This window comes from Photinus pyralis, unplaced genomic scaffold, assembly GCF_008802855.1.
Source record: "Photinus pyralis isolate 1611_PpyrPB1 unplaced genomic scaffold, Ppyr1.3 Ppyr1.4_LG1, whole genome shotgun sequence".
Lineage (NCBI taxonomy): Eukaryota > Metazoa > Arthropoda > Insecta > Coleoptera > Lampyridae > Photinus > Photinus pyralis.
The window spans coordinates 8,812,472-8,839,683 of NW_022170249.1; the positions used below are offsets into that span (position 1 = coordinate 8,812,472).

At 35.4% G+C, this 27,212-nt stretch overlaps 1 protein-coding gene and 1 long non-coding RNA gene across 2 annotated transcripts; both read left to right on the plus strand.

Annotated features, from left to right (window-relative positions):
* LOC116171312 (DNA-directed RNA polymerase II subunit RPB1) lies at positions 1-26,381 on the plus strand. The gene is made up of 17 exons (XM_031488085.1): positions 1-158; positions 478-747; positions 801-945; positions 1,000-1,161; positions 9,990-10,281; positions 10,330-10,551; positions 10,602-10,733; positions 10,781-11,018; positions 11,073-11,381; positions 13,569-13,737; positions 17,252-17,550; positions 17,600-18,754; positions 23,536-23,698; positions 23,750-23,982; positions 24,164-24,367; positions 24,420-24,921; positions 24,974-26,381. The coding sequence occupies exons 1-17, from the start codon at positions 81-83 to the stop codon at positions 26,104-26,106; spliced, it is 5,706 nt and encodes a 1,901-aa protein (XP_031343945.1). The 5' UTR covers positions 1-80; the 3' UTR covers positions 26,107-26,381.
* Positions 6,967-8,941, plus strand: LOC116171321. The gene is made up of 3 exons (XR_004145432.1): positions 6,967-7,296; positions 7,348-7,515; positions 8,693-8,941. It is a non-coding gene; the product is annotated as an uncharacterized LOC116171321 (long non-coding RNA).
* Positions 26,382-27,212: the final 831 nt, after the last annotated feature.

Below are 27,212 nucleotides of genomic sequence, written 5' to 3' on the forward strand. Positions count from 1 at the left end.
TGCGCATCTGAGGTGACAGTTGTAAATAAAAACAGCAGTAGGAAAAGTTGCGCTTCAGCAATCTGTTCGTGGCCGTCAAAATGGCCGCTAACGACAGTAAAGCGCCTCTTAGATATGTTAAGCGGGTACAATTTGGTATCCTCAGTCCAGATGAAATAGTGAGTATTTTCATCTTCTTGCGATCAAAAGTTTTATGAAACAAAATACACACCATTTGGGTTCTATTATCGGAAAACGCTGGCAAAAATAATGAAGTGTAGAAGTGCGCTTTAAGTTGTGGAAAGTGTTGAAATGATTTCTGTTTAATTCTTCCACTTAATTGAAATTGAATTTCTCACCACTTCAAAGATTGTTAAGTTATGAGGGATAAAATAGAGACGTACATTTCTTGCACAATATAAATAACGCAGGCGCACCACAAAGGGGGGAAAAACCAAAATGATTTTTAACTGCTTGAAATAATGGCATTCTTTTTAGCGACGTATGTCGGTCACGGAGGGTGGCATCCGTTTCCCAGAGACTATGGAAGCGGGCCGTCCAAAGCTCGGCGGTCTTATGGACCCCCGACAAGGAGTAATCGATAGAAATTCCAGATGTCAAACTTGTGCGGGCAACATGACGGAATGTCCTGGACATTTCGGACACATTGACCTAGCCAAGCCTGTTTTTCACGTCGGGTTTATAACGAAAACTATTAAAATATTAAGATGTGTATGCTTCTACTGTAGTAAATTGTTAGTTAGTCCTGTAAGTTCCACTTTTCGTTTCACAGTCGAACGTACTTAATAAAATTATTTTAGAATAATCCTAAAATTAAAGAAGTCGTTATGAAGTCAAAAGGTCAGCCTAGGAAACGATTGGCTTTTGTGTACGACCTGTGCAAAGGTAAAAATATATGTGAGGGTGGTGACGAAATGGACGTTGGGAAAGAAGGCGAAGATCCAGGTTCGTATCCCTGTACCTAAGTAATAGCGTTATGTAATGGGAATGTGAATACAGGTAAGCGACAAGGACACGGTGGATGCGGTCGTTACCAACCAAATATACGTAGAACTGGTCTTGATTTGACTGCAGAATGGAAGCATGTGAATGAAGACTCGCAAGAGAAAAAGATACCACTATCAGCAGAAAGAGTTTGGGAAATTTTAAAACACATTACAGGTATGCTCTTATAGTACATGGACCTAAATAAAGTTTTGCTATTTTTATTTAATGTTGTAACCGAAGTTGTAACACTATACAGGGTGTTTCAAGTTTGTATTATATCTCAAGCGCGACAGTGTTTATGAGGGGTCTGTCCTGTGCCTGATTTGATTATAATTTGTTATGTGCAACAAAGCAATCGGTATTCAAACGCTCCTAGGGAATGAAAGTGTGTAAATATTCATGTTTGTAAAATTTCTCATTTTTTCGCGCGTTTATACATTTTTAAACCATTCCACTGATAAGAAACTTTCAATTTTCAAAAACTTGCACCAGTGCCTGTTGTATATTTGTAATGTGATCAAGTTTTGAAATGTTGATTGAGTCATACTTATAAAAATCAGTAACGACTTCTTTGTAGCTAATATTTGTACCAGATTTTCTGAAAGCAAAAGTGTCCTAGTAGTGTTTTGTTTGATTATCCGTATACCGGGTGATCCAAAATGTTTGAGGACAGTTTGAATTTCCCACACAACTAAACATTTATAATGTTGGTAACATATCACATATCATTTATTTAAAAGCAGTGGTGGATCAATTGAATGATCACTAAACAATAGTCAACAATTAATTAAAGAAAATTAATTTATCAAGCACATTTTCACTCTAGTGTTGTCAAATATTCATTCTAACGTTGCTTGGGGGATAGTCGTGCTAATTAAACGATCAGGGTAGCTAGCTCGAAATCCACTGAACGAGAGTGAACAAAATTTTAACCGATGGAGTTCTACTTTGGCCTATCAGAGTTTGCTAAAATCGACCGTCTACCGCCTCAGGTCATATGACTTAAGGCGCTGATGCGGTACCAATTTTAAATGGTTGTTTTTTGAGAAAATAAGTTACACTCTTCTCAAAAAATTAAAAATTGTATTTTTAGGAAAAATGTGATACTGAACCACCATGTGTGATATATCGTTGTAAAGAGAAAAAAAGACGTAATCTCAAAATGTGAACATTCAAAATGGCGCCCATAAGAAAAACTAAAGTTGCCACGTGTTTCTCCGTCATCTTGAAAGTTATTAAATTCTGGATGCCATATTTGAAATCTCCATTAAAAAGTGTCTAAATAATCTGTTAATTAGAAATGTCTACTAAGATTAGTTTATCATAAAAAAATTAAAAACGAAAATCAGACATTTTCGTTTTTTTGCGATATCTTCAAAACTGTTGAAGATATTTTAAATTTATTTTCAGATTCTTATTCAGCCCGAAAATTAGCAACTTTACCCCCATTTAACCAACCTTCTATCTCTTAAGATAAGTGAGATCCCCATAGTGGCACTCGAAAAATGGACACCGTGTATAGTAATCCGAACATGCATATTTTGTCTGTTGACCTGTCATCACAAAAAAATTTGGTGGTCATTGTAAAAGCCAATACAGGGTTTTTTTTAAAGGGACAACATACCATATGTCCCCCAATTGACTACAGGAGGAAAAACTTTTGTTGCTTGTTCTAAATTTCCTTACCGTTTCAGAGAAAAATACGAAAATATGGGAGGTAATAACATTTCGTTTTCATTATTTGCTTGGGTAGATGATTATTAACATATTATTATGGATTTTTTTAACATAATAATCAAATTACGGAACTTTTATTTCAAAAAACCACATGGAAAATGTTACTTTTTTCACAATTTTTACTATACGTTTCGATGGCGTTTAGTCCTATCTTTGACCAATAGTATCAATTTAATATTATTCAATTATGGGTTTCAGGATCACTATGCAAAAACATTCCGTGTAAGTACAACACGTTTTGAAAGTGTCTTTTTTTCACTTATTTGTTGTTTTTTGTTGTCCTCTATCACATTCTGTAAACATCCAATATGGCACCCATAAGAAATAAGAAAGTAGTAGCCTGTAGCTTCTACATCTAGCACGTTATAGAAATACTTGTAACAGATTCAGATTCTCCGAAAAAAAAGGTGACCCATCGTATTGTATGGGTGGCGCTGCCATAGAAGGAGCCTGTTGCAACGTCCAGTTGTAACACTGTTACATTTGGCTAGTAAAAACGATTTCATTGGCGCGGGTCATTTAGATTCTAGAAGACGCATCTGTTGATGGTCTGTGGACGCAGCGGCCCGCCGCCCACGACCACGTCTCGACTGCTCAGAAGGGTCGCGAGTCGATCCTAACTCAACTCCGTGTAAAATTTCATAAGACGATTTTCAAAACTTCTGAAAGTTACAGTCACTAGATATAGAAAGTACTGCAATCATCCGCCATTTTTGGGCAAATTTGCTGCCAACTTAAAAAAAATTGACAAATAAAATCTGAATAGCTGTAATTTTTTATAACCTAACTGTCATGTTTTATAAAAATATATACAGAGTTACTAGAATCTGGTAACTTCCGCTATTTTTGGGCAAAAATCATGCGTTCTCTCTCTAACACACGAGCCCAATGCATTGCGGTACTTTCTATATTTAGTGACTTTACTGAAAGTTATTTGACTTCGCCCCCTATCGGTAATTTTGAGAAAAGTAGAGGTCACAGTCATCTTCTGATGGCACCTTTAAAAACTAAATAGAGGTCACCGTCATCTCCCCCTGACGACGACTTTTAAAACTAAATAGAGGTCCCAAAGGTTAACAATCTTAAGGAGATTTTCTAGTGCGCATGTCATTTGAAGGTGACTATAGTTTGTCTCACCTTGACTTAACATTACAGGCTCTTATAGTCAACAACGATGCCATATGACATGTCGTTAGAATACAATTTGTAGAAAATGGGCGGCCCGGGTTCGATTGCTCCTATATTATTTAGAATTTATACATTTCGCGAGACGAATGAGGATGGTTGTTGTAGGATGTCACACACGCCCGCAGAACCCGCTATTTCTATACAGGGTGTTTTTTTGGGAACTTTAGTTAAACGTTTCTGGGAAAGTAAAATCGGTAGGTTTTTGAAAATTTGTACATAGGAGTTACTTTGAAGACCCAATCGATGTAAAATATTTTCAAAATGGCCGCACTTCCGGAAATGCCGGAAGTAGATAGTAACTTCGTTATTTTAAATAGCAAGCCCTATTTTTTATTGGATTTTTGGATTCTACGTAAAATTTCAGTTCTTGTGATACCCATATGTCGATATCTTCCATTTATGGTTTTTAAGTTATTTTGACTTTAAGAAAAAAAATGGTGGATGCAGATGGTACCTTGACAATTGATTACTTGAAAACGGTTGTAGTCATGGCAACCTATTTCAGTGCATAGAGAATGAATAGGGCTTTCTTTTAGTGCATTTAATAAAAACTTAAGTTGCGTACGACCGCCCCTATGGAGATCCAAATTTATGAAACTTCAAAGACTAAAAACTCAGTTTTTTTAAATGGAGTGACCATTTTCTTACTATTGCATGAGATAAAGAATCGAAATGGGCATATTTTGACAATACATGTTCCTATAGCTGTAACAGTTTCTGACTTATTCCCATTTTATTGAATTGACACTATTTTTTTCGGATATTCGTTTTCGTAGTCGGCCATGATTTTATAAAAATTGAATTTTAAACAAATCTAGTGACCCTAATCCGTCACATACTGTTATAGGTTAACATAAGTTTTTCAAAAATCGAAAAATGACTCAGTGGTTTCACCTATTTTGAAATTTAATTGTTTTTTTATGGTGAAATGACAGAATCGTGGCACGTGCTTGCCGTATATTCATTCGAACACTGGAACGAAATGATATGAATTTTGGAAATGTACTATGCACTACAAACCGTTGAAGCACAAGTGATACAAAGCTCTACAAAAGAATATTAAGAGTAATCGGGAGCTGCTCCAGTACTTTCTAAGGGACGCAGCGGTAGGAGACGAAGTATTCGAAACTGCCAGTAAAGGTGGAGCTTAAAAGTGATAAAGTATCACGTGCTATCCCTACCTTACACGCGTATAGTACCTACTCCGTTGTTCAGTCAGTTCATTTCAATGTGACATTGATAAGACAATTGAATGAGGAATTATTTACACATATGTAGGTACTTACTCGATTTATTTCTTGTATTTCATACTGTCCCGTAACCCGTTACCCGTAGATGTTCGATTACTATCAATTAAAGTCCGTAAGTGTCGCTAAGCAACACTTATCGGACTGTTATTTATACACCAAATTTGACAGCTTCAAACAATTAATTAAAAACCCCAACATAAATTTGACCATAATTATTTATTTGGAACGTAAAAGAACAATTTGTGGTTCCCGCACCACTAACGCCTGGGTTATTACTAGATATCGAGTTAGAGTTTGATTCCCTCTGAGGATCTGCTGTATATAGAGAACTGCAATGAAATTTTCGCCATGAATTGATTTATTGGAAAGCGGGATCGAAAGATCACCTTTGAAACTCGATCAGGGTAAACGCATGTTTTGAGATCCATAAAATACCTCCAAACCCTACCCACACTTAACCCTTAAAAAAACCCTTAAAGGGTTGAAAATGCCTATTGTTGTTTTTTGGGAATATGTATCTTTAAATCAAAGCTAGTTAGGGAAAAATATGAAGATAGAAAAATTAAAGCATATATAGGTAGGTATATATTTTCCTATAAAACCTACCTATATATTTTCCTGTACCAGTGGCGAAGTTATGATATTAATTTTGGTTATTTTTAAAAAGACTTTAATTTTTTAATTTCTGATTGAAATAAAAACAAATTTTTCAAAAATATTTAGTTCTTTAAGTCACTATGCCAAACAAAATTTATATATGTTACGGCCAGGCAATTGATAACCAAATAAAGTCACGGATATTTAACAATTTCAACATAAATTAGGACCTCTAAAAATGTTATTTTTGCCATGCACGCCATTTCTGGATGCGGCGCCACATCTGGGCTTTTCAACATAGGAAATATTATTTTGTTTATACTGTAGACCAGGAAGAAATATAACAAATGCCAGATTAAGGACCTTGACGTTCTTAACCAGCAATATGTAGTACAGCAAAATTTAAAATAAGGATTCTAATTTAGCATAGCTTTCACCGACTGTAAAGGCAGCTCAGTACCAATTACCATGCGTTTAGGACTTTTTAACAAGATTTTCTTTGAAAAGATTAATTATTATTAAAAAGCTCCTAGCGAGTTCAGAATTTTGGACTTTCTGTCTGTCCGCCCGTCCATATGTGGACAAGATAACTCCCGAACGGTTTCGAATTTTCCAATTCTGTTTTCATTATTTTGTTTATCATCACCCAAGGAAAAGATGTTTATAGTGATCCAGGAGCTCGTTTGCTTTATTTGTTACAAGTTTATTCTTATTTGACTATATCGCTTCAATTCATCTGTATAGTTTCATTATACTTTCTTTACAAAGGCCTCACAGCTGGAAAGTAATACTGACCCGGATGATTTTCATTTTTAAGTTCAAATATGGTTGAATAATACCTTACCAGCCCAGGAGTGGACCAAGACATGGATCCCGAAGGGATTCTAAAGCAAATTTTTTGCAACTGTTCGTCAGGCGTTTGCAAAAAAGCATGCTTGTGGCGAAAAATTCGTCTAAATTGTACCCTAGCTTGTAGAATTGTAGACAGTTAAAGATTCTGACGAATTAATAATTTAATATACAGAAATATCTAATCAGGTACCTAACTAATTAAAAACTTATGCTATGCTAAGTATTCATTTGCCTAAACGGGACTTATTTTAGTTTAACTATCTCAAAATAAGTTACCCTACCGCACTGCATAGATACCTACTGACTACAATATATTATCGTTTTAATGTACATATTTAAAAATGACTTAAAAAAATTAGTACTTACGCCACTGTTATGATTTTTTATTTCATGAAAATAGGCACGAGATGAATGTTTTTACCTAAATATTTTTGAGAAATTTCTCTAGATTTCACAAAAAAAATAAAAAATTAGATTTATTTTTTAAAATGCCAAAATTAACATTATAACTTCGCCACTGGTAGGTACAGCACCCATACCTATATACGCTTTCATTCGTCTATCTTCACATTCTTTTGCAAATAGCGTTGTTTTCAAGATATTGACAAAAAACTAAAAAAAAGTCCGATTTTCATCCCTTTCTAGGATTGTTTGGAGGTGACAGACACGGCTGTTCACTTATGGGGTTTGGTGGTATTTTAAGTACTCCAAAATCAACTTATTTACCAAATTTCAGCTTGTTCACGGTTAGACTGGGTCGACTCTGACGCTTTATGGTGTAATCGGGGTTGGAAACTAATGGAAAGTTTCCACAATTTTTAACATAAAAAGAGAGATGTATGACAGATTCCCACATCAAATTTAAAAACAATTAATTTCTCTACAAAATGATATTTACCTCGAGGTAAAGTGCAACTATCAGTGTTCGAAGCATTGTGTTGTGAATTTTCAATCGTTTTTAATAAATTTACAATATTAGTGGTCATTTTTGGAGATCCATTTTTTGGTATATTAATCAGCAGAATATCTACTCAGTTATTTTTTTATTGACAGAAATTTTATATGAAGGTTTTTATGGGGAAACGGAATAGATTGACTGGACTAGTATACAATATATTGTAAATCGCAGTAATTTTTATAAAGAATTAAGAAATAAGGAAAATATACCAGCGCACGCCTATGGCGGCTCACGTCCCCAGCATGTATTTCCGAAATCGGTACCATCCCCATACATTGGATGCTGCACACTTTCAATTTCTCACTTCAAATACTTATCCGCTACGGCGTTACTTCTATGTAAAAATAATTATACTCTTTCGTAGGCCGGGTGGTTTATTACTCCTAATTCTGGGAGCAAAAAAATTGCAAACATTCTGACGGAAAGACCAACCTTAATTACATACCTACCTACTACCTTTGTGCAAATTAGGCACTGAAGAACAAAAATACCTACTGTTTACTTTTAATAAAAATTGTTGTTAATTTGAGGGTTCAAAATTGTGCTAACCAACGATAAATTTCGAATAATTTCAATGCTACTTTTTTTATCGTTGGACGGAATTGTCTCACATTTGTGTCCCATGTAATAATTGCCTAGGACGCAAATGAAGCGAGCGAAAGGTTTCCGACACATAATCACAGTTAAAAGATAAGAAAATTTCCTTGCATTTTTAGCACCTCCCATGAATGCATTTGTCTCACAAATTTCTCTGTCTATATAAAAGTTCGGTAATTTGCCGTAATGTGACGCTAAGATACAGAGTTAAATATTGGCAAAACAGTGCTTCCGTTCTCCCCATAAAATTACAAAAACTGACTGTTTTTTTAATGATCTTTTTCAATATACTAATAAATAAAGAGCTAATGTATGCCTCTCTAATAGTAAAATTTTCATTTTTTGCTTTTTTAAGAAGAAATTGATCTTTAAAAATCACTAAAATGTCGCAACTTTAACGCCGTATATTTTGTTTTTTTCGCTTTTTTTTAAAAAAATGGCATTAGAGAAGCACGGCGGCATTCTTGATGAATCGATATCAATCAACACATCAGTAAAATACCTTTGTCATACCTTAAATTTATAGGGACAACGTAGAGATGTTTAGGCAGTTAATATACGGAGTCCTGATGCCTCTTAAAAAAAATGAATTGAATTGCAAATGCAAGATTAACAAAATAAATTCAATGCAAAATATAAAAAACTTCGTTGAAACATTTTTGGTATGGAATTGTTGCTAGAATAGATATGGCATTACCTTTCTGAATTTCCAGACTTATACGTTGTTTAAGAAATTCAGTTGAACGACTCTGTCTAGATTTCTCAAAAATTTTCCGTCCTATATCCTTAATAAATGACTTATTAATGAATTATTTAGACTAGAATCAACGATATTAAAGAATCCTTCTCTTGATTTGTTTAAAATTCGATTGTTATACAATCATGGCCAATTAGTGAAAAGAAAATGCGAAAAAAAATGGCATCAATTCAATGAAATGGGAATAAATCAGAAACTGTTAAAGATAGCTATAGGAACATGTAATATCAAAATATGCCAATTTTGATTCTCTATCTAATGCAATAGTAAGAAAATGGTCACTTCATTAAAAAAAACTGAGTTTTTAGACTTTGAAGTTTCTTAAATTTGGATCTCCATAGGTGCGGTTGTACGCAACTTAACTTTTTTTTAAGTACACTAAAAGAAAGCCCCATTCATTCTCTATACACTGATAAAAATGGGTTGCCATGACTATAACCATTTCAAGTAATCAATTATCAAGGTACCATCTACATCTGCCATTTTTTTTCATAAAGTCAAAATAATTTAAAAACCATAAATGGAAGATATCGACATACGGGTATCAAAAGAACTGAAATTTTACCTAGAATCCAAAAATGCAATAAAAAATAGGGGATAAAGAGATTTTTGACAAGTGTGTGATGCCCCACCCTTCTTCCTTCTTTCCTACGAACTACCATACACACATCCCGTACATTAAGTTTAAAGGTCCCCCCAGTATGGATTGTATTCGGGTGGCAATCAATGCACAAGGGACTCATTCCTTCTTGTTTCATTTAAATAGATGCCTTCATAAAACCCTTATGAGGAAACCCTGTATTGATAAATAACTCATGGTTTGATTGCATTTGTAATAGTAGAGTAGAAGGATAAACACAAAGCATGATAGATGTGAAAACTTCAAGGGGGAGTCGAAGAGCTAGATTTATGCAAATTCGGCCACTTTTTCACAGGCTCGAACATTTTGGAAAACTCATAGGCGCAAACAAAATCTGTTTGGTCTGATATTTCGAATCAAGCAGTTTGATTTGACCTTCACTGTACCCTAGACTAATTTGCCCAATTAATTAAATTTAATTTACAGATGAAGAATGCTTTATATTGGGTATGGATCCCAAATTTGCAAGACCCGACTGGATGATCGTTACAGTTCTCCCCGTACCACCACTTCCAGTTCGTCCCGCGGTAGTCATGTATGGTTCTGCAAAAAATCAAGACGATTTGACCCATAAACTAGCAGATATAATAAAATCCAATAATGAGTTACAAAGGAATGAGTCGACTGGTGCACCTGCCCATGTCATATCCGAAAATATAAAAATGTTACAGTTTCATGTGGCGACCTTGGTTGATAACGATATGCCCGGTATGCCAAGGTAGGTGATCGATTTAAATTTTCATTCCGGCTCACAATTTTATTTCAGAGCGATGCAAAAATCAGGAAAACCTCTGAAAGCATTAAAGGCGCGCTTAAAGGGCAAGGAAGGTAGAATTCGTGGTAATCTTATGGGCAAACGTGTTGATTTCTCAGCACGAACTGTAATTACGCCCGATCCAAATTTGAGAATCGATCAAGTTGGTATACCGAGGAGTATTGCCCAGAATCTTACATTTCCCGAAATTGTAACCCCTTTTAATTTTGACAAGTATGTAATTTTTGTAAATTTTCAAATAAGGAAGTCATCCTTGTTTTTAGAATGTTGGAGTTAGTCCAGCGAGGAAACTCTCAATATCCTGGTGCAAAGTATATTGTTAGAGATAATGGGGAAAGAATCGATTTACGTTTTCATCCAAAACCGTCCGATTTGCATCTGCAGTGTGGCTATAAGTATGTATTATCAAGTTGTTTCTATATTTAATATTTGTGTATTGTAGAGTGGAACGGCATATTCGCGATGGCGATCTTGTAATATTCAATCGACAGCCTACTTTGCACAAGATGAGTATGATGGGTCATAGAGTTAAAGTCTTGCCATGGTCAACATTTCGAATGAACCTAAGTTGTACTTCACCTTATAACGCCGATTTTGATGGGGACGAAATGAATTTGCATGTTCCTCAAAGTATGGAAACAAGAGCCGAAGTGGAGAATCTGCACATCACTCCTCGACAAGTAACTCAATTTCGAGGACAATTTTTTGTATATCACAATCTTTCCATTTTCTAGATTATAACACCACAAGCAAATAAGCCGGTTATGGGTATTGTACAGGACACCCTCACTGCAATTCGTAAAATGACAAAACGAGACGTTTTTATTAATAAAGAACAAATGATGAATCTTCTCATGTTCCTGCCAATTTGGGATGGAAAGATGCCACGACCGGCTATTTTGAAACCACAACCATTGTGGACCGGTAAACAGATATTTTCGCTAATTATTCCTGGAAATGTAAATATGATACGAACTCATTCGACACATCCTGATGAGGAAGATGATGGCCCATACAAGTGGATATCACCTGGGGATACCAAGGTGATTTATATATTTATAATCCTTGTGAAAGTGTGGTCCGTGAATAGTTATTCAAAATTGTTTGTGTTTAATAAATTACCAAAATTTCATCTGCTGATTGTCTTCTATTTTTTGATAATGCAAATATTTTATACAAATAAATTCTTTGTGTTTATTATTAGGGAGGTACTCCATCTTATTTTTTTTAATTCTCAATCTTGATGAAAATGATTCATGCAATAAAGGAAGAGTGTCATTCTGCGGATGCCCATACTCGACACTTGCCTTATCCTATGCAGGATATCCAAGAATGAACTGAATTCATTGTTACATGGGAAATGAAAGTAGGAGAATTCTGTACATAACGCACTTGATTCAATGATATCAAGTTCGCTTTTCTAGGAGGGACCTCAGCGAGGGGCGTCTACTTTTTTGTGAATGACATATTCATTTCTATTAAAACTACGCGTGATTGCAAGGTCCGTTCAAACTTACTCTATAGGAAGCTGATTACTTTTTTGGTTCCGCCTCCATGAAAATACGAAAGTTACTTATTAAGAAAGATGATCAAAACGAAGAAGATTTGAAAATGTCACAAGTACAGCAGAAGAATTAAGCGGTCGACACTATCGACTGTTAACACAGAAAAGCAATTGATACAGAATGGACATTATGGAGAATTGGTTTCATGAGCAAGTGTGGTTATAGATAACTGCGGGAGCTGTTAAACCATATAAGTTTAAATTGTGGAAGGTTTATCTACCTGGTGGATATAGTCAGACTTTTGTTGCAAGTTATTAAAAAATTATATTGTTGACTGTTGCTTTTGCTCTCCTATGTTGATCAATCGAAATCAAAAACCCAATATATTCTATCTCTCATCCCAAAATTTACCAAAGCAAATAGATTTTTCATTCTTTTGTCTTTGTCATCTAATAAGACTCGGCTCATCATTGGAAATCCCTGTGTATGTGGTGTAACTGGTAAGCATGTCTGAAACAAATTTGATGGTAGATGGGACCAAAACAAGCGCTCAAAAAATTTCATTTTAGAACTAGGCTTTCAGCAGTCATCCAAAAAGCTTTTCGGATATGCTTTCTCTGATTGAGTAAACACTGTTCGTACTTATACGCCAAGATGGCACACACCTAACCACGGGTGTACAATATTTTGATCTTGATGAAATTTGGTACCTGGGTTTTTTTGACCTTGAGAATAAGGAATCCAAAATTAAGCTTCGATTTGAAAAAAAAATTGTGTGCATGTGTAACAATTCGCTTGAAAGTTATGTGCAACTTGTCTTTGGAATATGTTTATTGGATTTTAGGTGAAGTATTTTTCTTATGCCGTGTGTGCGCGTATCTGAATGATTTCAAATCTAAAAGTTCCTTCGTTGTTACCACCCGCATGTTAATAAGGGAGGATTTGCATTGAGGTAAAAAATGATACTCCACTTTTTTTATGGAAATACACGTTCTGAAGCACCAGAATCCGAATTAAACAAAATATTGATTATGTTCGTTTGTCTACACTCTCATTTCCGCCTGAACCGACAGGAACCAAAGTGGGTACACATATTCTTAAATGTAAAAGGAAGAGCTGACATACTTTTGGGCAGAATCGCAAGTGTGCGGATGGTATCTATACTAGCCGCAGCAAATATTGTGTTTGTTGCAGTTGAACAATTCCTAAAAGCTTAGGCAAACATGTTATTTATCGTCTCTCTATGTATTTAAAAAAAACGCAGATTTAGGGACTTGTGCAGCAGTGTGGGCATCCTTTGTTGTTTTGTTTGGGAAAAAAGCTTGTGTTGGTTGCCTTTGCCTTTCATTGTTTTTCCATATTTGCTAGTTACAACCTGTATTTGTCTTTTCTAGAAAACCTGTCAAAATTTCAGTAAAAATGGTTACTGGAGCCTGAATCATTCATTCTATTGGTGTTTATGTTCAAGTTTAAATATATAATATGTACATTGGTTCTGCGCATGCGCACTTTAGCTGTTTCAAATTCATTTTCAAGACACCGCATTATATTCAATGAGCATTTATTTTGATGATATAGTTTCATTATTGTATTTTAAAAATGTATGATGGAGTATAGAGTATGTAGAGTAAACACATTGTAAAAAAGTAATAGTAAAATTGTTAAAAAAATATCTGCAGTTTCACAATTTAGTCGGTACAAACTTACTTTATTGTATTATTTTAGGTAATGGTCGAACACGGGGAGTTGGTCATGGGAATTTTATGCAAAAAAACCTTGGGTACTTCGGCAGGGTCTTTATTGCATATTTGTATGTTAGAATTGGGCCATGAAGTATGCGGAAGATTCTATGGTAACATTCAGACTGTTGTAAATAACTGGCTGTTATTAGAAGGTAATGTTTAAATAACTTACGGGTAGGTATATTTTTTGTGTGCTACAAAAATATGTTACATTTGGTTATCATGTTCGCTGTGTGTATCGTGTGCTCTGGTCTAATTCTTTTAATAGATACCTGAACTGACGCAAGTTTTTGGCATTATGGTATATAATTCGTTTCATTTTTTTTTTGATAATTTGATTATAAAAGAAATTGGAAAAGTACTGGCTTATAGGTTCTATATCTAGCATGGTATGGAAATTCTGATAACAAATACAGTCTCTCCTCCGTTTAAACTAACAGTTTGACATTTGCAATTGTTCGGTTCAGTTTTTCGGTGATATTTCAGTTATCTCAAAGATTTTTAAAAAAATTTCATATGCGTTTTTTTAGTCACAAAAAGGGACAACCTTACCCCTATTTAACTTACAGAGATCCCAATGGTTAGTCACTAATGTGAACCACCCTCCATTTTTGGAACTTTTTATAGGGTATCTCCATAATTGTGTTATCATTGTCATTATAGGCGTCATGTGACCTTTTTTGGGTAAATAGTAAAACCAAAATTTGAACATTTTCGCCCTACTTGAGAAAATATTAAAATTATCAATTTCAGAATGGTATAATATTGTTAAGGTCTTAGGTAACAGATGCAGAAAAATGTTATATCTTCGAAAAGAGATTATTTATTTAGAGACCAATACCAAAGTATCGAATCAAAAGTTGAAGAAAGTTTACAGTAGTTTTGCATTAGTAGCAGATTCCCTAAATTATGTTTGACATTTTCTAAAAATCAGAGTCAGAAAGTTATCCATTGCTAATAGTAGGGGAGCTAGCACGAAATCCACTGAACGAGAATGATCAAAATTTTAACCGATGGAGTTCCATTTTGCCCTATCAGAGTATGCTAAAATCGATCGTCTGCCGCCTTAGGTCATACGACTTAAGGCGCTGCGGGTACTTCTTGCGGTACCAATTCTGAAAGGTTGTTTTTCGAGAAAATAAGTTATACACCAAATGAAAACGTTGATAATAGCTCTTAAAAAAATATTTAAAAAAATCGCGCGCATTTGATAACTCCGTAAAAAAACAATTCTTAGTCGGTTTTTCACGAACTTTCTACGGATATAACTAGGTTACCGTTGGAAGGAATGAGCTGATTTTTTTTACAGACGAATGATAGGTACAGCCAATGACTATGAGAGTGTTTCTTTTTTAAATTTTTTCTCTAATTATAAGATATCTTATAATGTTAAGATAATAAGATAATCTTGTAATTAGAAAAAAAATTTAAAAACGAAACACCGTTTAGTCATTAGTAGTACCTATCATCAGTCTGTAAAAAAAATCAGCTTCATTCGTCCAACCGTAACCGAGTTATATCCGTAGAAAGTTCGTGAAAAACCGACTCAGAATTGTTTTTTTGCGGAGTTATCAAATGCGCGCGATTTTTTTCAATATTTTTTTAAGAGCTATTATCAACGTTTTCATTTGGTGTATAACTTATTTTTTCGAAAAACAACCTTTCAGAATTGGTACCGCAAGAAGTACCCGCAGCGCCTTAAGTCGTATGACCTGAGGCGGCAGACGATCGATTTTAGCATACTCTGATAGGGCAAAATGGAACTCCATCGGTTAAAATTTTGATCATTCTCGTTCAGTGGATTTCGTGCTAGCTCCCCTACTATAAGGATTTATTGTTACGATACCATCCATGTTTATATTCTGTAATGTACAGGATGTCCCATTTTCACTTTTATAGGGTATAAGTTTCATTGATTGTTAGTACTTAGTGCTATCAAAAAAGTATTGTTTGTAGGCATCATGTGTTGAGTCAAACTTAAAATGGTAAAATCTGGTAAAATTTGAAAATATTTGCTCATTTAAGAGACGCAGGGAAAAATTAAAAAAATTTTTATTACAAAAGTAATTTTTGAATCTACGCTTTTCAAAGTACATATATGCACGGGTCAGGTACAAAAGTTTTCCGATTTAATCTCATTTTTTTAAACGGAACACCCTGCATGTTTTAATATGAAAAGATAGCATAGTAAATCCTCTGCCAAAATATAACACCAAAAAAATTTAAAAATTTAGTTTCAAAAGAGTGAAAATAGTATATTCCCGAGACAAGTGTATAATCAAGTCTTTAAAGCACGCGCAACGAGTCTAATGGTAGGACACATTTCTTATAGTATTTTTTATTATACCTGCAATATAATTTAAAAATAAGGGAAATGAAATAAAATCATATTAACGTTATACTCGAATACATACATGTCTTAACGTGCTGATACTTACTACAGGCCAAGTTATAAAGTCGTACTAAGGCGCCTTATGGCGCAATAAATTATAGGAGTCTTTCTCTTTCAAATTTCCTGATTTTTATGATAGTACTGTTTTCGGTATATTCATTTCATGTAGTCTAGGGGCCTAGGTTTCACCCTTTAACAGTGATCACATGAAACTAAAAATAATTTGCAACATTTTCGTTTTACCATATTTGTAGTGTGCCCAAGATAAGAATAAACAGCATGGGGAAATCAGAAACTATCAAATACACAGTTGGTTCACCTAGAAAGAGTTGCGTATTTTCGGGTTTAGGAAAATGGTGTTTTAAAAATTCGGAAATTTTTTTTGTTTTTTATTTTATCCATATTTAACCATCACGAAGTTTATATTTTTATATGAACGGAACAAAGAACATACTGTATTGAGTAACATTTTTTTATTATTACACCAAAATTTGAACTACAAGTTTAATGGCTCCGAACAATAAAGTGACAATTGTACTTCCTTACTGTGACGTGTGGAAATATTTGCTGTATAAAAACCACCAATAAATATTATTATTATTATTATTATTAAAATGTTAAAAATGTAATAAACCTTTTTTATGGAGGAAGTGTTATCTGTTTTTTGATATCTTTACATTAAATGTTCACTATTATCTTGAACACACTGTATACACAAGTATCAGTGCCGTTCCGTAGAACGTCCCGGCCTGGTCATGCAATCATAATACCCGGCCCAAAAAATTGAAAATACTCATACTCATATTTACAAAAAAAATATATTCTTTTATTAGTCCACTAAAAGTCTACATTCTACAACAATGAATTCATTAATTAGCGTTTAGAAAGCAGGTAGAGTGGGTAAAGCTAAAGATAGGATGGCTTGCAGCCTTGCACTTGCGTTGTGCAGTGAGAACAATGGTAGATTTGTCGGTGACTCCAAAAAACATTTTACCTCAGTCAGACTGAATAAACAGACTATAAAGTGCCTCGTTTATTATTTTTTCGTATGTGATTCCCGGCCCTGCATTGTCCCGGCCCGGTCAACCACTGTCCTTTCATGACCTCGACGGGACGGTACTGACAAGTATACCTACCTAAAAATCTCATTCACCCTGTCTGTATACGTATATGGGACATTACTACAATAGGAAAACTTGTTGTCTGTAATTGTTTTCATGGATGTGGAAGTTGAGAAAGCAAATTACATTTTTTTGAAATGTAATTTTTTATAGGGCACAGTATTGGTATTGGTGATACCATTGCGGATCCTCAAACATATTTGGAAATTCAAAAGGCAATCAAGAAAGCCAAGGAAGATGTAATAGAAGTCATCCAAAAAGCTCACAATATGGAGTTAGAACCTACCCCCGGTAATACCTTGCGACAGACTTTCGAGAATCAAGTAAATAGGATATTGAACGACGCTCGTGACAAAACTGGCGGTTCTGCTAAGAAATCCCTAACTGAATACAACAACTTAAAAGCTATGGTGGTGGCTGGATCCAAAGGATCGAATATTAACATTTCTCAGGTATTTTCTAAATCACTAACTAGCGATGTAAATTAATCACCTGTTGAAGGTTATTGCCTGTGTGGGACAGCAAAACGTAGAAGGAAAACGTATTCCTTTCGGTTTTCGAAAACGTACCCTTCCGCATTTCATCAAAGACGATTACGGTCCTGAGTCTCGAGGGTTCGTGGAAAATTCGTATCTTGCCGGTTTGACGCCGTCAGAGTTTTATTTTCACGCTATGGGAGGTCGTGAGGGTCTTATCGATACTGCCGTAAAAACTGCAGAAACCGGATATATTCAACGTCGTCTCATTAAAGCTATGGAGTCTGTAATGGTGCATTACGATGGTACTGTTCGTAATTCAGTAGGTCAGCTAATTCAGTTGAGATATGGAGAAGACGGTTTGTGTGGAGAAATGGTCGAATTTCAGACTTTACCCACTGTCAAATTGAGTAATAAGGCATTTGAAAGGAAATTTAGATTTGATCCTAGCAATGAGAGGTATTTACGGAGAATTTTCAACGAGGATGTCAGCAGACAACTCATGGGATCTGGTGAGGTTATTTCCGAGTTGGAAAGGGAGTGGGAGCAGCTTCAGAAGGATCGCGAAGCGTTGAGACAAATCTTCCCTAGTGGCGAGTCTAAGGTTGTACTGCCCTGCAATTTGCAAAGAATGATTTGGAACGTTCAAAAAATCTTCCACATTAACAAAAGGGCTCCGACGGATCTTTCACCTTTACGTGTCATACAAGGTGTTCGAGAGTTATTGCAGAAGTGTATTATAGTCGCCGGAGACGATCGTCTATCTAAACAAGCTAACGAAAATGCCACTTTACTATTCCAATGTTTAGTGCGCTCTACGTTGTGTACAAAATGTGTTTCGGAAGAGTTCAGATTAAGCACGGAAGCATTTGAATGGTTAATTGGTGAAATCGAGACTCGATTCCAACAAGCACAGGCGAACCCTGGAGAAATGGTCGGTGCGTTGGCCGCGCAGTCTTTAGGAGAACCTGCCACTCAGATGACCTTGAATACTTTCCATTTTGCTGGAGTATCTTCCAAGAACGTAACCCTTGGTGTACCTCGACTGAAAGAAATTATCAACATTTCGAAGAAACCCAAAGCTCCATCTTTAACTGTCTTCCTAACTGGAGTCGCTGCACGTGATGCAGAAAAGGCAAAGAACGTACTGTGTCGATTGGAACACACCACCCTACGAAAGGTAAGTGTTTTTATGTTATAGTTGTGAATTTCCATCTTGAGGAGTAAAATCCACCAACAATATCAATTATAAGTACTTGTGATAACACCAAATATAACACTTATGATCCGAGTTTCAAACCCATACTATAATGATGTGCTCAAGAGGTTTGTCAACATACTAAATACAGATAAGAGTCTTTTAAGAGGATACATAAGTACAATTACATGTATCCTTGTAAATGGATCACATTAGCATTAGAAATTTTAGATCTGATTTTAGGAAACTATTGAACAATGCTACTAAAAATTTAGAAATTTGGCATTTAATTTACAGTAATCTGATCATGAAGTAAACGCGATACAAAAGGTAACATAAACCTGTAACGCGGATCTAAAAAAGCGGCAGAGCACCTCGGCGTGACTCTACAGAGTAATTGGATTTGACTCATTTTACAATTTTACTTCTTGTGGTATATACGTCGGCTGTGCAAAGTTTGAACCGAATCGGTTCAAGCGTTTGACAATTATCGTGTTCATGGACAGATTGACACCATTGACGCATCTATAAAGCTTGCATCGCTTTGCTCTGCCGCTTAATAATTGAAACTTTATTTAACACAAAAATGAAAAATTGTTGTGGGGGTGAATAATAGAAAAAGTTCGCAACAAATTTAGTCAAGAGGACCCTTAATTTAAATTAATGTAATTATTTCTCTCTGCTTCTATCACTCTCTCTTACATCGGTGCGTACATCACGATCAGCTGTGACGCTGATGCGTCCTTCTCTATCATACTGAACACAATTTTAAGTTGCGCACGAGAGAGAAACATGTGTATTGTCTCATGTGAAACAGAAGGCCACATCATAACAGCTGATCGTGGTGCAGGCATGAATGTAAGCGAGTGCGCATGTAATAGAAGCAGACAGAAATATTAATTACATTAATTTTAATTAAAGAGTAGTCTTTTTTTAGGCAACCATTTACAATGTGTTTGTGTACATATTAAGATTTTGCTAAAAAAAAACGTATTTCACTGTGTAAACAGATGAGCGAAGGTTGACCTTATGTAGGATCTTGTACTATTATGAATAATTAGGGATGTAACGGAAGTGCTTATATCGGAACTGAATTCGGAAGCGGAGTTTTTAAATTTGGTTTATCGGAACCGCAATCGGATCTGTAATCGCAGGCAAAAGAAACATGTCACATCTTAAACGGTACTTATACACGGTGTCCATTTTTCGAGTGCCACTATGGGAATCTCGCTTATCTTAAGAGATAGAAATTTCGTTAAATGAGGGCAAAGTGGCTAATTTTCGTGTTGAATAATAATCTGAAAAGATATTTAAAATATCTTCAATAGTTTTGAAAATATCGCAAAAAAACAAACATTTCTGGTTTTCTTTTATAATTTTTTCATGGTAAACTAATCGTACTAGGCATTTCTAATTAACTATACATTATTCAGACACTTTTTAATGGAGATTTCGAATATGGCATCCTGTTTTTAATAACTTTCAATATGACGGAGAAACATGTGGCAACTTTAATTTTTCTTATGGGCGCCATTTTGGATTTTGACATTATGAGATTACGTCTTTTTTTCTCTTTACAACGATATATCACACATGGTGGTTCAGTATCACATTTTTCCTAAAATTACAATTTTCATTTTCTGCGAAGAATGCTTTGCAAAAACAAAACGTTCTTTTGTTGTGAACAAAAGGTTGACTTATTTCATGCAGTGCCATTTACGTTTGGGCTAGTTTTATTGCGAAAATATTATTTATTTATGCTTATGTATTTTGTTCTAATTTAAATTATAATTTTCTTGCAAAACGAAGGTTCAATTCTGTTCAGATGAAAATTGACAGATGGATCAAACTGTCAGACTTGTTCACAATAAAAGAACGTTTTGTTTTTCCAAGGAGCTCTTCCCAAAAAGTTAAAAATTGTAATTTTAGGAAAAATGTGATACTGAACCACCATGTGTGATATATCGTTGTAGGGAGAAAAAAAGACGTAATCCCAAAATGTCGAAATTTAAAACAGCCCCATAAGAAAAACTAAAGTTGCTACGTGTTTCTCCGTCATCTTAAAAGTTTTAAAAAATGGGATGCCATATTCGAAATCTCCATTAAAAAGTGTCTAAATAATGTGTTAATTATTAATGTCTAGTACGATTACTTTACCATGAAAAAATTAAATTTTGCGATATTTTTAAAACTACTGAAGCTATTTTAAAGTTCTTTTCAGATTATTATTCACCACAACAATTCGCAATTTTTCCTCATTTACCAACTCTCTATCTCTTAAGTTAAGCGAGATCCCCATACTGGCACTCAAAAAATGGACACCGTGTATGTAAATAAATCAAATCAAGTTACTCGAAAAGAAGCAAACTATATTTAATGAACAAAATAACAAGTGAAAAGGCAACCGAAGGCACGGGTTGAGGAAGGTGCAAAATCAATCGGAAGTTCCGCTCTTTCGGAATCGGAATTGAACCTCCATTACATCTCTATTATAAACTACATTTGGAGAGTTCTAGACAGGGTGTTTTAAATTGATTGGTAGCTATCCATCTTTTAAATTGAGTAGGATAAAATGGCTATCTTTGTTATTATTATACTTACAGATTCAGTATTGGCAAAGTTTTTAGTTTTTAATGCTAATGGATATTCTGATGCAATATTTTGAAAAAATAAATAGTTTCGTAGATAATTGGAAAAAAGTGCAAATCGCCATTTTTAAAAGTTCAAATATTTTAGCAATAATCGAAAAAAGTTTTAAATAAAAGTTGTAAAATTCAATGGGTGTAGACAAAAAATTTTCAAAATGGCGGTTTTCGAGATATTGACATCAAATTCATGCGAAATTGGATTTTTACGTCACTCGATAGACAAAAAAATTACAAAGCCAGTCATACTAAACACTTAGTATTTCATTTGGGTATCAAAACTTGCATTTTTCCCTTGAAGTTTACAATGTATTTCTTATGGCAATAATTCGATGCCTGATTATGATTGAAACCAAATTCATTCGTTTATTGTCTCACATAGTCACCATCAACAGGGCCATGGAATTATTGCCATAAGAAATACATTGTAAACTTCGAGGGAAAAATGCAAGTTTGATACCCAAATAAAATACAAAGTGTTTAGTATCACTGGTTTTATAATTTTTTTCTCTATCGAGTGACGTAAAAATTCATTATGGCGTCCATTTAAAATAAGGAAGTTGATGTCAATATCTCGAAAACCGTCATTTTGAAAAAATTTTTCTACACCCATTATCTTTCTCCCATCGAACTTTTATTTGATACTTTTTTTAATAGCTCTCTTTGTTACTAAAATATTTGAACTTTTAAAAGATGTTGATATTCACTTTTTTCCAATTATCTACGAAACGATTTATTTCTTTCAAAATATCACATCGGAATATCCATTAGCATAAAAAAGTACACAACTTTGCCAATTTAACCGAATCTGTAAGTATAATAATATCAAAGATAACCATGTTATCCTACTCAATGCCACCCTGTATACACCGTAATGATCTGGTCTATGCGGTATTGTGCAAGTATCAGCACGTGTCTTTGGTCCATTGTGGGTCGTCATGATAGGGGTGTCGTTCGTGGTCATTGTTGAATTGGTGAAGGTGGCGGTTTCAGGTGGATTCCGGTGCGCGCTTATCTGAAAAGAGAGAAAAAGAAGGCAGTTATGGTTTCTTTTTCATTTTTAGTATGGTATGTGGTACCGGATGCTATAAGGGGCGCTATCAAGTATTTCTCAAATTCCTGGGGTAGGTCTTCGAAGTAGTTGGGTGAAGAGTATGGGAGGGAATTTGAATTTCTATTTAGGTTTTTTGGGATAGGGTTCTCCTGTGGTGGATTTATAGTAGGGGAGCTAGCTCGAAATCCACTGAACGAGAGTGATCAAAATTTTAACCGATTAAGTTCTACTTTGGCCTATCAGAGTATGCTAAAATCGATCGTCTGATAATGGATAACGTGTCGGCGCTCACGTTTTGCTTACCAGGGGTGTACTTGTATGTAATATCATATGACTGTATGGTTAGGGCCCATCTAGCAAGTTATGGGTGATTTTAGTGTGAGGAGTCATCTTAAGGGTTGGTGATCCGTTGCTAATGTTATGGGACTCCTAAATAAAACCACGAAATTTAGCCCATACTACTGCAAGGGCCTCACACTCGGTGGTGGCGTAGTTATTCTGCTGATAGTCATTGGCAGTACCTACCATTAGTCTGTAAAAAAATCATCTTCATTCATCCAACCGTAACCTGCTTATATCTGTAGAAAGTTGGTGAAAAACATACTAAGAATTGTCTTTTACCGAGTTATCAAATGTTCAAGATTTTTTTAAGAGCTATTATCAAAGTTTTCATTTAGTGTATATCTTATTTTCTCAAAAAACAACCGTTTAGAAGTGGTACCGCAAGAAGTACCGCAGCGCCAAAGTGGAACTCCATCATTTAAAATTTTGATCACTCTCGTTCAGTGAATTTCGAGCTAGCTCCTCTACTATAAAGTTAATTATGGCGCCAGTGTCCTGTTTAAATTTTTAAGAAGAAACATATCCTTGTAAACACATATTATAGAATGAAAATTGGCAACACAGCATTCTGTATTACTTCCAAACCCAGTATAAAACGTATAATTTTGTGAATACTGTCTCATATTGGGGTGGGTTGAATAAAAAAAGCGGGCACATATTTGTAATGCCTTGAATCTAAACAATATTTACTTTTTTTCTTATTTAGAATTTGTGTTTGGTAGGTGACCGCAAATACTGCTATCTACTATGATCCTGACCCTCAAAATACGGTTATTCCCGAAGATCAAGAATTCGTAAATGTCTACTATGAAATGCCCGACTTTGATCCGACACGGATTTCACCTTGGCTGTTGCGTATTGAGTTGGATCGCAAACGCATGACAGGTAACCTTTCATTTGCAGCTAATGAGGATGTGCCAAGCTTGTTTTTTGTAGATAAGAAATTAACCATGGAACAAATCGCGGAAAAGATCAATGCTGGATTTGGTGACGATTTGAATTGTATTTTCAATGATGATAATGCTGAGAAGTTAGTGCTACGTATACGCATTATGAATAGCGATGATGGAAAGTTTACTGATGGTGGGGATGAGGATGTTGATAAGATGGATGATGACATGTTTTTGAGATGTATTGAAGCAAATATGTTAAGTGATATGACTTTACAGGTAATATTGTTATGTAACAATGCTACAAAAAAAAATGGCTTGTAATTAATTGCTATTAACTCAGTTCATACTTACCCTATGTTGAGTCATTTAGATTGGTGATTGTAATCCATAGTGATCACCTTTTTCAATCAATGGATATAAAATGAAAAGTAGTATTCCTAATAAATTTAATTTTTAGGGAATTGAAGCAATTGCTAAAGTGTACATGCATTTGCCTCAAACGGATAGCAAAAAAAGAATTGTTATCACCGAAACTGGAGAGTTTAAGGCCATAGCTGAATGGTTGTTGGAAACTGACGGTACCAGTTTAATGAAAGTACTTTCTGAAAGGGACGTTGATCCAGTTCGTACTTTTTCTAATGATATTTGTGAAATTTTTTCGGTAAGCTGTGCTGTTTGTAAAATTTCTTTGCATCATCACTCATACTGTTTAGGTACTCGGTATTGAGGCTGTACGTAAATCGGTTGAAAAAGAAATGAATGCTGTACTGCAATTTTATGGGTTGTACGTAAATTACCGCCATCTGGCGTTGTTGTGCGACGTTATGACTGCAAAAGGTCATCTTATGGCTATTACTCGTCACGGCATCAATAGACAAGACACTGGTGCCCTTATGAGATGTTCCTTTGAAGAAACTGTTGACGTGCTTATGGATGCCGCATCACATGCCGAAGTAGATCCAATGAGAGGGGTATCTGAAAATATTATTATGGGCCAGTTACCTAGAATGGGTACAGGCTGTTTCGATTTGCTATTGGACGCCGAAAAATGTAAAATGGGAATTCCAATTCCTCAAACGAATGGAGCCGATATAATGAGTTCTGGAATGTTCTTTGGATCTGTAGCGACACCCAGTATGAGCCCAGGGGGAGCAATGACACCTTGGAATCAAGCCGGTACTCCCTATGTCGGAGGAAGTGCGTGGTCACCTCCAAGTAAATACTTATTGTTTATAATTTGGTTTGTAGTACTAATAATTTTTTTTAGATATGTTAGGTAGTGGAATGACACCAGGAGGTCCAGCGTTTTCACCATCAGCTGCTTCTGACGCATCAGGCATGTCTCCAGCATATGGAGCTTGGTCATCTCCAACACCTCAATCTCCGGCCATGTCACCTTTCATACCTTCACCTCGAGGATCGTCTCCTTCATACAGTCCATCAAGCCCAGCATATCAACAGATAGCCTCGCCATCAATGACCCCTGCATCACCAGGTTACGCTACTAGTTCTCCAGGGTACACCCCGACAAGCCCACATTACAGTCCTACCAGTCCCAATTATTCACCCACAAGTCCAAGCTACAGCCCTACATCTCCTTCATACTCTCCCACAAGTCCTAGTTATTCGCCTACTTCTCCAAGTTACTCGCCAACCTCTCCATCATATTCCCCTACCTCTCCTTCATACAGCCCTACTTCACCAAGTTACTCTCCCACATCTCCAAGTTATTCTCCTACTTCACCAAGTTATTCTCCTACTTCACCAAGTTATTCACCCACTTCTCCCAGTTACTCACCAACTTCCCCCTCATACAGTCCCACATCTCCTAGTTACTCCCCAACATCACCCAGTTATTCACCTACCTCACCCAGTTACTCGCCAACATCTCCCAGTTACTCTCCCTCATCACCAAGATATTCACCAGCGTCACCCAGCTATTCTCCCACCTCGCCTAGTTACTCTCCATCATCTCCCCAATATTCCCCCGCATCACCAAGTTACTCGCCATCGTCACCAAAATATTCACCGACGTCACCGAGCTACTCACCCTCCTCGCCATCTTTTGCCGGAGGAAGCCCACAATATTCACCAACCTCTCCAAGCTACTCTCCCACGTCTCCGAGCTACTCGCCATCATCGCCACAGCACACACCTGCAGGTAGCTCGCGTTACTCCCCATCGTCTCCGAACTACTCACCTACTTCACCAAGCTACTCACCAACATCACCGCAATACTCGCCCAACGCCAGCACCAAGTATTCTCCAACCTCGCCGACCTACACGCCCACCTCCCCCAGTTACTCACCTGCTAGTCCCGTCTACTCTCCCGAACCTCCCAGATATTCTCCTTCGTCTCCCAGCTATTCACCTACAAGTCCCGAAGGTGAACATGATTAATTACAAATTAATATATATTCGATTAATTTTTATTATATCTATTCATATTTGAAAATTGTACATAAGTTTAGAAGTTGCACCTCAGGAACAATTCTTGATTTTTATTTTTGTATCGATTGATAGTAATGCTAATTCAAATTAATACAAAAAAAAATAAAAAAGTTTTATGTTATTGATATAAAATAGTTAAAAATATGTTAAGTTATGTAAAATAGGTATAAATAAGGCATTATTTGTTTGTATTTGCATTGAATGAAATACATTATCAATTATGATTGATTGTTTAATATACATTGTTTTTTTTATTCTGATTCTTTACAACACCATTTCTTCGTAAATACAGATACTGTAACTGAACACAAATACTTATCAAAAGTTCATTATTAATTTATATCACAGCAACTGTTATCATGGATAAAATTTAGTGTTGATTGTTATATTTTCGGTTGTTCATAATTATACATTTACAAGCTTCTGCGAATGTTGAAAACTAAATAACATTCCGTTGTATAATTGATGTGCTAAATTCAAAGACTAAATTATAATTACAGTCTTAAGACAGAGAAAGTGGCTATAGTAGGTCATACAGGGTTGTTGAAATGATGAAATCTGAGGTTAGAGTGCTGCCGAACCAATTGAATACAAAATAACATATTTTGCGACTTCATTTCATACACATTCAATCAGTTGTAGAAAGTAGAGATAGCCAAAGTTCGAAACGTTCTTATGTAAGGTCATGTTTCTATCAAAGAAAAACACTTGAGAATGTCATTGGCTTAATTTAATAAATCATGCGCATTTCAACAAAAAGCTGTAGCAGCAAATAGCTGAAAAAGGTTATGTTTATTGTTTAGTACATCGAGGCCTTTAGTACCTACAAGTGAAAGCCCGGATTGGCATCATATTAATTTTTGTAACAAGACTTTCAGCAGTGTTTTTGTTTTGTGCAGAAACATGATAGTTTCCATCATAAACGTACGCGTATGAGATAGTGCATGATGGTTTCCATAAAAAGCTCCTATTTTAGCACACTTTGTAAAGTATCTTGTTAGCAATGAAGAGCAAGGAATGCTACAAAAAAGTTCCTGCACATTGAGTGGTATACA

Coding starts and splice junctions, on each gene's coding strand:
- LOC116171312 (XM_031488085.1), top strand. CDS start 81: ATGGCCGCTAACGACAGTAAAGCGCCTCTTAGATATGTTAAGCGGGTA. Junction 10,552..10,601: donor ACCCCTTTTAATTTTGACAA/GTATGTAATTTT, acceptor CCTTGTTTTTAG/AATGTTGGAGTTAGTCCAGC. Junction 24,922..24,973: donor AAGTGCGTGGTCACCTCCAA/GTAAATACTTAT, acceptor AATTTTTTTTAG/ATATGTTAGGTAGTGGAATG.